At 42.3% G+C, this 12,225-nt stretch overlaps 1 protein-coding gene across 2 annotated transcripts in view; it reads right to left on the bottom strand.

Moving 5' to 3' along the window:
* ARHGEF17 (Rho guanine nucleotide exchange factor 17) overlaps positions 1–12,225 on the bottom strand; it is a 419,270-nt gene that overhangs the window by 104,891 nt on the left and 302,154 nt on the right. For both annotated transcript variants that reach the window (XM_082245420.1, XM_082245421.1), the window contains exons 5-6: positions 7,377–7,493; positions 471–563 (exon numbers count right to left, since the gene is read on the bottom strand). In XM_082245420.1, coding sequence (XP_082101546.1) covers positions 471–563; positions 7,377–7,493 — 210 coding nt within the window. The remainder of the gene's footprint in view (positions 1–470; positions 564–7,376; positions 7,494–12,225) is intronic.

Genomic DNA, 12,225 nt, shown 5'->3' with positions numbered 1-12,225 from the left:
GTGTATGGCCAACATAAGTCAAACATGAACATCCTGAAATTTAGTCGAAGAAACTGGTAGAGTCTGGCTACTGAGTGGCTTTGCTATTTATCCTGATAATAATCATGTACAGCAGGGGACATGCTGCCTAAATACCAATAGACACATTCTGGACTGTTCGTTTGTTTTGTCTAGTCAGGTATTAGGAAATCTGCCTAAATAAGGTAGTATATAATGTATTGGGTACAGGCAGGCAGTGCCATGTGTTAGCATTCATTGAATTCATAGAAAAGGATGTCTGACATCGTCACTTTGCAGGTTGCTCCACAGCCACAAGCGTACTTCTTTGCCGTAGCCACACAGCACTTGCTTTTAACAGATACTAACGTGGTGAGGCTCGAACAGCCCAGCTGCAGCTACCTTTTGCCACCAGTGCAGCCATTTTGTTTACAGTGCAGTCTTTTCACTCTAATTAGTGGTCATCCACCTACCTTCACAATCAGCTCATAGCGGGGGATTCTCTGGACAGGCTTGATCATGAGGTCTGACAGGGCCTGTTTTTCCTTGTTTTCGCGTGTGCATTGCTGTCAACAGAAGAAAATCACAAGTTAAGGATATGCCATAAAAGGTGGAATAGTCACTTATGACAGAGACTATCATAAATGGAAGCAGGAAGACTTCAGCTGAATTTTCCTGAGTGTGCATTCTGCATACATTTTATGAACGTAAAAATATTCTTGCTAATCGAAGATATAATTCAACATTTGCATAAATACACTACCTAATAACTACCTAAAGGTGCATATAGAATCATTAATAATTTTGTTTTATATCTTTAAGGATTAGAGAACTGGTCTACTGTGAGGTACCTTTACCCACTGGTTTCTGTGGGACTCCGGTGGTGAGACCTCCTGCTTAAGTTCCCAAATCTTATCCTGCCCACCTTGGAGTGTTCCCATCCACATTTGGTGTTACCGCTTCTACTACTGCTTTTCATTATAATATAAGATAAAATCAAAATCTAGCAGGGAGAGCGGGCACCCCCTAAAGGAACATGTACACACTGAGGCAAATATTAGCTTTGGGTGGACTGACCCCTTTTTATATTTTGATCCTTTAATGAATATGGTGCCTTATGGCTACTTTGTATTCCAATCATGTCTGAATGCAGTAAACAAAGAGGCAAGGCTTGGGCTAAAGCCAAGACCTGGGCTGGTCTGCAGTTTCCAGCCGGTTGTGTTCACCACCTGCTGAGGAAGGGCAACAACGCAGAGTAAGTTGAGGCCGGAGCTCTTGTCCATTAGCCCGCCATCCTAGAGTATCTGATGGCTGGGATCCTTGAGCTGGTGGGCAATGCTGCCCACGATAACAAGATAACCTGCATCATCCCTTAACCCCTACAGCAGACTGTCTGCAACAAGAAACTAAACAAGCTGCTAGGTGGCGTCGCTATCGCCCAGGGAGAAGCCCGGCCCAAAATCAAGGTGGTGCTACTGCCCAAGAAGTAAATAAACAGCAATGAAATGTGAATACTGTGTTATAAATGAACAGCACATTGAAATAAAGGCCAAAAAAGTGCTAAAGTGAAAAAAATATATATACAGTATCTAACAAAAGTGAGTACACCCCTCACATTTTTGTAAATATTTTATTATATCTTTTCATGTGACAACACTGAAGAAATTACTCTTTGCTACAATGTAAAGTAGTGAGTGTACAGCTTAGTGTAAATTTGCTGTCCCCTCAAAATAACTCAACACACAACCAATAATGTCTAAACCGCTGGCAACAAAAGTGAGTACACCCCTAAGTGAAAATGTCCAAATTGTGTGACCCGTTAGTGTTACAAGGTCACAGGTGTGAATGGGGAGCAGGTGTGTTAAATTTGGTGTGATTACTCTCACTCTCTCATACTGGTCACTGAAAGTTCAACATGGCACCTCACGGCAAAGAACTCTCTGAGGAACTGAAAAAAAGAATTGTTGCTCTACATAAAGATGGCCTAGGCTATAAGAAGATTGCCAAGACCCTGAAACTGAGCTGCAGCACGGTGATCAAGACCATACAGCAGTTTAAAAGGACAGGTTCCACACAGAACAGGCCTCGCCATGGTGGACCAAAGAAGTTGAGTGCACATGCTCAGCCTCATATCCAGAGGTTGTCTTTGGGAAATAGACGTATGAGTGCTGCCATCAATTCTGCAAAGGTTGAAGGGGTGGGGGGTCAGCCTGTCAGTGATCAGACCATACACCGCACACTGCATCAAATTGGTCTGCATGGCTGTCTTCCCAGAAGGAAGCCTCTTATGAACATGATGCTCAAGAAAACCCGCAAACAGTTTGCTGAAGACAAGCAGACTAAGGACATGGATTACTGGAACCGTGTCCTGTGGACTGATGAGACCAAGATAAAGTTATTTGGTTCAGATGGTGTCAAGCGTGTGTGGCGACAACCAGGTGAGGAGTACAAAGGCAAGTGTGTCCTGTTTACAGTCAAGCATGGTTGTGGAAGTGTCATGGTCTGGGGCTGCATGAGTGCTGACGGCCAAGCATGTCTCCAGACCTAAACTGTATTGACCATCTGTGGGGCATCCTCAAACAGAAGGTGGAGGAGCGCATGGTCTCTAACAGCCACCAGATCCGTGATGTCGTCGTGGAAGAGGACTCCAGTGGCAACCTGTGAAGCTCTGGTGAACTCCATGCCCAAGAGGGTTAAGGCAGTGCTGGAAAATAATGGTGGCCACAAAAAATATTGACACTTTGGGCCCAGTTTGGACATTTTAACTTAGGGGTGTACTCACTTTTGTTGCCAGCAGTTTAAACATTAATGGCTGTGTGTTGAGTTATTTTGAGGGGACAGCAAATTTACACTGTTATACAAGCTGTACACTCTGTCCAAAACTGGAAAAAATGTTTTGCTTTTTGTTATACTTTTAGTTCGTTAGATGCAAATTAAGGTGTCGGGTGGGGGCAAAGGCATCAGGTGGGGGCAAAGGCATCAGGCGGGAGAAAAGGCATCAGGCGGGGGGCAAAGGCATCGGGCGGGGGCAAAGGCATCAGGCGGGAGAACAGGCATCAGGCGGGAGAACAGGCATCAGGCGGGAGAACAGGCATCAGGCGGGAGAACAGGCATCAGGCGGAGGAAAAGGCATCAGGCGGAGGAAAAGGCATCAGGCGAGGGGGGCAAAGGCATCAGGCGGAGGAAAAGGCATCAGGCGGAGGAAAAGGCATCAGGCGGAAGAAAAGGCATCAGGCGGAGGAAAAGGCATCAGGCGGAGGAAAAGGCATCAGGCGGAGGAAAAGGCATTAGGCGAGGGCAAAGGCATCAGGTGAGGGGGGCAAAGGCATCAGGAGAAGGGGGCAAAGGCATCAGGCGAAGGGGGCAAAGGCATCAGGCGGGGGGGGGGCAAAGGCATCAGGCAGGGGGGGCAATGGCTTCAGCTGATATCAAAAAATTCTGAAATTTGTTACAAATGAAGGGAGATCCAGTCCATGGTCTGCAGTCATTTTGGGTGGTTATAAGGCTTTGCATATTTTCTTCTATATCCTTGCATAAGCATTTTGCAGGAGTACGACTTGCCATGGCAGTAGTATCGGGCCATGCCTAAATACTCCCCCCCCCTTCAAGCAGCACATAATCTTCTTTTCTGTTATTCAAATTGATTCATTCATCCAAAATGTAGCAGTGTTCCTGGTGATCAGGTATACTTGGGGACTACAAATACTTGTTAACAGGATCAATTCATCCCAAATGTATTGACTTGCTCTTTGTACCTGCCACTTCAAGCACATCGCTTGATTAATTCCCCCTCCTGTAAACTCGTGTTTCAATTTTCTGTCCCTTCTTTGAATGAATTCTCTCCATTCCCAGACCATTCCTGCAGTGCCAAATAATCCAAATCAATTTGCTCAACTGCCGCACAACCTTGAAATGACTGACTGAGTCAGGCCAGGGAGAATGTATTCCAGACACATTACAATAATGATATTGCCAACAATACAATTGGGCCTAATAAAACTATCCAGAGCAAAGATGCGTCATGATAAACAGCCCTTTGGCAGAGCACGGGATTCTGGGAATTTAGTGTACTGCAGCCAGTAAGGAGAATTCATTTAAAGTATTAATTCTGACATGTAAACAGTGACTGCTCTAGGTTTAGTTTAGGGACTGTCTATTCATTGGAGTTTTATACTAACGATAAATAATATTTAAAGTGAACCCACACTCAAATAGTAACAATCTATAGGTAAATTAGCACTCCCCCTGCAGTGTTTTCTTATAAACAGCACTCCAAAAATACATGTCCACCACTCTGCCATTTTGAAAATGGTGGTAGAGAAGTGGTTGAACATCCTTATAGCTTACAGGCCGATTGAAGACTCAATTCTTTTTATTTCTGTGGAGACCTCTACCATGCATATTGTGATCTGTAACTGTTTTTTGATTGGTAATGCCGTAAAATACCTTTTTCTTTTCATCAAGTGTCCACACACAGAATGGGAAAGAGAGGGGGTGTCACACCAGGCCTGGTAATTCATGATAATTAGAGTGCATTGCATCCAATGCTGGTGCATATTGAACTGTCCATTCATATTTATATTAGGGTGACCAAACATCCCCAGTTTCAGAGAGCAGTCCAAGTCTGTCCCCAGTTTTGTCCCCGAATTCAGACCCAGAAATAACGTAGACAGGGCATCCCATGCTGGCTGAGAAAACGCCTAGTGGCTCTGATGCCGACACCCCCTGCTGGACGATCTCACTGCCGCTCCTGCTGCTGTTCAGTGGAGGAGAGGCAGAGCCAAAAATTGATTGTGTGGAGGGCTGAGAGCGGGAGGTGAGCAGATGGGGGGGTGTTTGTACACAGGTGAGGGCAGTGGGGGAGCAGGGGTCAGAGCTGATAGAGAGTTTAGCTGTTGTGGGGGAAGGGTTAAGAGGTGGCTGCAGAGATAATCTGTGAGAGAAGGGTGCAGAGGTGAGCTGTGGATGTGGGGGCAGAAGTGTCGCCTGTGCATAGCAAACCTCTGAACCCTGCACTCTATGCCTAACACCCTCCTGTATATTATGTAGTCCTGTGCCCAGTGCCTGTGTATTGTGTAGCCCTGTGCCCAGCGCGCTTTGTATTATGTAGTCTTGAACCCAGCGCTCTGTGTATTATGTAGTCCTGTGCCCCACACTGTGTATTTTGCAGTCCTGTGTCCAGTGCTCTGTGTATTATGCAGTCCTGTGCCCAGCGCTCTGTGCATTATGCAAGCCTGTGCCCAGCGCTCTGTGCATTTTGTAGTACTGTACCCAGCGCTCTGTGTATTCTGTAGTCTTGTGCCCAGTGCTCTATGTATTATGCAGTCCTGTATCCAGCACTCTGTATTATGTTGTCCTGTGCCCAGCACTCTGTGTATTTTTTTAGTCCTGTGCCCAGTGCTGTGTATTATGTAGTTCTGAACACAGCGCTCTGTGTATTATGCAGTCCTGTGCCCAGCATTCTGTGTATTATTTAGTCCTGTGCCCAGCGATCTGTGTGTTATGCAGTCCTGTGCCCAGCGATCTGTGTGTTATGCAGTCCTGTGCCCAGCACTCTTTGTACTATGTAGTCTGGAACCCAGCACTCTGTGTATTATGTAGTCCTGTGCCCAGCGCTCTGTGTATTCTGTAGTCCTGTGCCCAGCGCTCTGTGTATTTTGTAGTCCTGTGCCTAGTGTTCTGTGTATTATGTAGTCCTGTGCCCAGTGCTCTGTGTATTATGTAGTCCTGTGCCCAGTGCTCTGTGTATTTTGTAGTCCTGTGCCCAGCGCTATGTGTATTATGTAGTTCTGTGCCCACGCTCTGTATATTATGTAGTCCTGTGCCCAGCGCTGTGTGTATTATGCAGTCCTGTGCCATTTGTCAATAAGAAAAAAAAATATGTCCCCGGATTTCATTTAAAAAATCTGGTCACCTTAATTTATATACCCCGCTGTAACAAGAAAGTAGAGGTAAAACTATGAAAATGAAGACTGTTAATATCATAGCGTTGATTTTCTACAACTGGAGAGTGCAAAATCTGGCCCCTTGTATATAAAAATAGAATAAAACAGAATAAAAATAAAAAATAAAACATTATAAAAAATAATAATTAACAAATATAATAAAAATAGATAATAATAATAAAACATGTTTTTATTACATGTATCTTGGGAAGTTCTATTTGCCTACCATCCTCTGTAAAAGGTTTTGCTCTGGACTGATATATCCTGTCGTTTTTATAAAAAAAATTTTGGTAGCTCATGCGAATCTCACATAAAGCGGAAGGTGGACTATGACTGTGTGCATAGGACCTCAAAATTACGTTGGGTCATGAATTTTGAAAATGTGTTGCTGTCACAGAGAATGTAAACCAACTCTGTGTATCTAGGCCCCCCCAAACCTGAAGTACCCCGGGCCCCCCAAGGTCTAAATCAGGCCCTGATGGCAGCCAATCAGCTTCTATCTTCAACTTGTTTAATTAAGCTTTCACAAAAAACTGAAACCTGATTGGTTTCTATGCACAGCTGCACCAGAATTTGCACTCTCCAGTTTCAGTAAACCAACCCAATGTATATTTGGCTGCATATCTAGTTTTGTGACTTCAATCAGGTTTTAAGCTGAACGCTAGAAATGATTTTTATTGCATAGTTTAATTGGTCTAGCTTGGACCAATGTAAGTACACATATCTCATACCTGATAATTGCTGCGGAAGCTACAAATCACTATAGTAGTTGGCGTTACTACAGTGATAGCTGCAATCTTAAGAGTCATGTTCTGAGGCTTCATTTCTGCATAATAACCTTAGGGGGTTGCTGGCTTGGCACTGCTACCATTCACAGAACACTTCGTATTTTTTAAGGAATAGAAGGCATTCTCTGATTGGATGGGGTAGATATCGCGACATCACTGCACCCTCTCTCCAATCAGAAAATAAAAACCATTCTGTGATTGGCCGCAAGTGGCTTCCTTTCTGCAGGGTAACCACAGAGAGTTGCTGTGGCTACGAAGCAAAAGAGAATCCACTGGGCACAGGGTCCAGGAGATCACTGCTATCACTGTAGGAGTGCCTACGACTACAGCGGTTTTCAGCTTCCACAGTGATCACAGTGATAGGGGATATGCATATTTACCTTGGTCCAAGCTAGGCTGTTCCAGCTTGGATGTCAGGCAAGAAATCGCACATGAGCCATTTCCAATATTTACATGGTGATCCCGAACAAATATGTACATCAGTAACCCTACGTTCACTGACTGCATTGTTGCTCTGAGTTAGCGATCAATAGATAAAGCACAGATGGTTTCCTTTTGACAAATAAAAGAGTAGTGATGGCTATGATAATATCATAACAGATCCCCCTTGAATTAAAAGATGTATTTGGTTATGAGTTGGGTGTACCTCCAGGAACTTTATGAAGGCAGGACGGGCTTCCTTGGCCACTCTAACAGCATCCTTGGCGTTGAGGTAATTATCGATGTAAGCAGAGTAGATGCTGACCAGGATTTCCTTGGAAAACTGCAAAGAAGAGACTGATTAGTATAAAAAGTTCCAACATGTTTTTTTTTTTTTTTTTTAAATAGTTTTTATTAAGATTATTTCAAATAGTAACAAACAGGGAAAGGAAATCATAATAATAACAGAGGAAAGCAAACTCATAAAACATTGGCATTATGGCCAGTAGTACATAGGTGCAGTTATGCAATCTAACGTCATGCCCATGAAGATAAGCCTTTAGAGCATTAAGGAATCCAAATATACGAATAGCATTAATACTTATAAGATGGGGTCGCTGATGGCTGTTCCCTAATCGGGCCACCCCCAACCCCCCTGAACACCCCAAATGGGTACACACTGTGTCCAGTTGGGGGGGGGGTAGACCCTCCAACGGCTAAACATCTGCGGACCACCATATATTAGACTGCCACGTACATAGTTCTACAAGATGTTATTTGTGACACTAACAGAGAATATATGAAAGGTAAAGTAAAGGGAATACTCTTTGGTGGTAAATCAAAGCAGGCTAATTGGGCTTGAGACCAGGAGCAGCATTAGGATGCTTTAACCAGTGAATCCATCGTTTGCTAAAGATAGGCATTCTATGATCTTTAACAGCTAGTAACTTCTCAAAATGACATTGTGTGTTTACCCGTGAAGTAAGTTCCTGAATTTTTGGTAACTCTGGTGATTTCCAATGGTGAGTGATGGTCAATCTAGCAGCAAACAAGATGTGGAGTACTATAGTCTGGTACTTCGGAGGGATCAGATCTATTTCCAAGTTCAAAAGTGCCAAAGCCGGACAGATAGAGAAGGTCATGCCCAGAAAAACTCCAAGCAAAACCTCTACTTCTTTCCAAAAGGGTTGAATAAAGTTGCAATCCCAAAGGATATGATACAGTGTTCCTACCCCACTGTCTCCAACACAATGCACTGGAGGAGGTATAGATCTTAGAGAGCCTATGAGGCGTTAAGTACCATCCATGGTATATTTTCAGAAATTGTTCCGAATGATCAATACATTTAGACAGTATATAGTTGACCGTGATGGCCTTATGCCATTGTGAATCTGTAAAGGTCAATTGGAATTCAGGTTCCCATTTAGTCCCACTTGGGCCCAAAGAAGGTGCTTGGGTATTCATATACAAGTTGTAAAAAAAAAAGATATGCCCCGTGTGCCAGATATAGCATGGCCCCTAAGGAAGTCCCATGCCGTAGCAGGGACTGATAACGTGAAGGCGAGTTTGTTAGTTTTGTGAAAATGGCGAATTTGTGCAGGTTCCAACATGGTTTTTAAATAAAAAATATTTTTTTTTTTCATGGTTTTCCCATATTTTTTTACAGTTCACCATTTTTGGAGTGATTTAATGTAGTCTAGACCAGCCTTTTTCAACCAGGGTGCCTTGAGGTTTCTTCAGGGGTGCCTTGGCAAAATGCACAAAAATTGTATACAAGCCGACGTGTGCATGAAGGCTGCCTTTTAGTTACACTAAGTCAAAGGTTTTTATTGTGCACCATTACATCCTTTTAGCTGCCAGTGTCCTAAGGACCAATGGTGTCGTCAGTTGATAAGGAGGATGTCAGTCGCCTTCATAGCATCCTTGTTTGACCCTCCCCTGCCCCTCTTAGAGTGATGGAGAAAAACCGAGGGAGAAGAGAAAAATAGGAATACTGGTCAGTATGCAAAAGAATATTTGCATTGGAAGAGTAAATCACTTTTAATGTTGGGTGTCCTACTTCGACATGTGGATGTTGATGCATTGTGTAAAACTGTTAGAATCGTTTTTACATTTTAGAATTGGGTGCCCAGTTGAGACTGTCCATAATTTTTAAAGGGTGCCTCGATATTGTCCATAATTGTTAAAGGGTAAACACTGAACTAGACTAAGACAATGTCATCTTTCAAATAGTGTGAGAAAAAAAGTCATCTGTCAGTAGCCTTCTGGTCTTTGACCACTTTTTGGTCATTGAAAGACAACTGTCACATAAGATATATGTGAGACACCAATACTGTCTGTAAATGCATGTAAAGATTTGTATATTATCTTCCAACCAACATCTAATGCTGCCAATACCGACCAGGGTTCCTCCAGAGGTTGCTAGGGATTCCTTAGCTGTAGCTGACAACTTCTATCTTATGGTGTCTGCATATTTCTGGGGCCAACATCACTTGGCCAAGCCAGTTGCATGACACTAGGAAACTATTTAAGTGTCTGTAGGGGTAGCATCAGGACCACCACTGTGAGGGGGCCATTCTTCCGTAAGGGGCAGTTTCCCACTGATACCCAATTAATTAGTTTTAGCAGGAGTCCCTAAGAACTGAAATTTATTTCAAAGGTTCCTCTGAGATAAAAAGGTTGAGAAAGGCTGATCTAATGTCAAGAGCCAGATGTGTAAAGATGCTGCACATACAGCTCATGGCATTCTGTGCTATGCAGGCTCCGCAGGGGTGCCCTGGCTTCGCTAATTAATAAATCGGTGATCATGCAGAGGGTGTCCACCGAACCAGATTAACTCTGGGACAGTGATATACCAAGTAATAACGGAATAATCAGGATAACGACCCAGAGCTAAGACCTTCAAAATAAGTTGGCAAAAGCAGTTCCTACATTTTTGTCCACACAGGTTCCTTTTTATAGCAATCCCGTTGAGTATACAAGTTATTAAGGCTATATAAAAGTACTTAAAGTAGAACTATAGGCAAAACTTTTTTTTCCTTTTGGATAGAGTAAGGGTGGGTTATAACCCCTGCAAGGTTTTTTTTTTGCCATCTGTGACACAAAGGTGTGTCCCAGCAACTTTGTCTATTTGATTCTTCCTTTTTTAAATAACTGGTGATAGTCATCTTACTTTTGTTACCTGTTTTTCCAGCAACCTTTTCTGGTGGTTTATGGGAGTTACTTGTTTGTTTGGTTTCACCTTTCTTATGTATGTTTCACTTATTACTCTATCTGGATTGGCTGATGTACATCCACACACAGTTTGTCTGTTTTTCTGGTATCTTGGTCTGGGCTCACTCACTTTACTAATATAAATTTATGATCTCCTCATATATATACTACCGGCTTGATAGAGATATATATATTTTTTGTACAGCTTTATGCGACTACCAAGCTGAGCCCTTTAAGACCTTCTACTGATATCTCTATTACACATTTGGACCTTGCGCTTTGACTCTGTGCGGGGACTACGCTCTCTCAGTTCCCACCTTGGACTTGTTTCCGGGCGATCTTACAACCTCATTGACAGTTAATATTCATGTGTAAGTTATATCTCTTACGCAATAATTATAAAATATATCCATTCATTGGATGTAATATCATCTATGTATATGTTTTTTAGATATTATGATCATGCCTGCTCCTAAGGAAGTGAAAATTTATTTCACGAAACGCGTCGAGCTTACGAGGCAAAACAATTTATTTACAAGCTCCATCATGCATATACTTTTTCTTCATTCATCTTAATCATTATTATTTGGAAAACCTCTCTCATTGTCCTTAAACATTGTGTATGGTTTTATTAGATTTTATATATACATACCTTTTATGCCTGTTTACTGCTGTTGTATTATATTTGCACAATGATGTCAACTGCCATTTTTACATATTAATAAATACGTGATGTCAATTGATTCTATACTTGTTTTGTGCTTACCAGCATGTGTATATGAATTATTATTTACATTATCATTTGTAAACTGGCCACATCTCATATAAAGTCCCAAACATTTTCTGTATCTTTATAAATGATATAGGGTCTGAGATTAAAAATACAATTTCAGTCTATGTAGAGGACACCAAGCTTTGCAGTGGAATAACTTCCTTACAGGATGCCTCCAATTTACAAGCCGACCTCAATTGCAGTTTCATTGGGCAACTGCGTGGCAAATGAGGTTTAATGTTGATAAATGTAAAATTATGCACTTGGGGGGTAAGAATATGCCTGAATCATACATACTGGGGGGGGAGTACAACTGGGGGAATCCATAGTGGAGAAGGATCTGGGTGTTCTGGTAGATAAGCTTAAAAATAGCATGCAATGCCAAGCGGCGGTTTCCAAAGCAAACAAAGTCCTTTATTGTATTAAGAGAGGCATGGACTCTAGAGATAGAGATATAATTTTGCCCCTGTACAAAAATCATTAATAAGACCTCATCTGGAATATGCAGTTCAGTTTTGGGCACAAGTTCTCAAAAAGGATATTGGGGAACTGGAGAAAGTGTAGAGAAGGACAACCAAACTGATAAGAGGCATGGAGGAGCTCAGCTATGAGGAAAGATTAGAGGAACTGAATTTATTCTCTCTTGAGAAGAGGAGATTAAGGGGGGATATGATGAACATGTAAAAATACATAAGGGGTCCATATAGTGAACTTGGTGTTGAGTTTATTTAATTTAAGGTCATCACAGAGGACAAGGGGGCATTCTTTAAGGTCTAGAGGAAAAGAGATATTGTCTCCAAATACGGAAAGGTTTCTTCACAGTAAGAGCTGTGAAAATGTGGAATAGTCTCCCTCCAGAGGTGGTTCTGGCTAGCTCACTAGATTGCTTAAAAAAAAAGCCTGGATTCTTTCCTAGATGTAAATAATATAACTGGGTACTAATATTTATAGGTAAAGTTGATCCAGGGAATATCTGATTGCCTCTTGAGGGGGATCAGGAAGGAATTTTTTCCCCTGCTGTAGCAAATTGTATCATGCTTTGTTGGGATTTTTCATCTTCCTCTGGATCAACTGCGGGTATAGGATTGTG

Source organism: Pelophylax lessonae (genome assembly GCF_965119305.1).
Source record: "Pelophylax lessonae genome assembly, chromosome: 2".
Classification (NCBI taxonomy): Eukaryota; Metazoa; Chordata; class Amphibia; order Anura; family Ranidae; genus Pelophylax; species Pelophylax lessonae.
The sequence above is the reverse complement of the archived record's forward strand: the minus strand, read 5'-3'. Positions and strand labels throughout refer to the sequence as shown.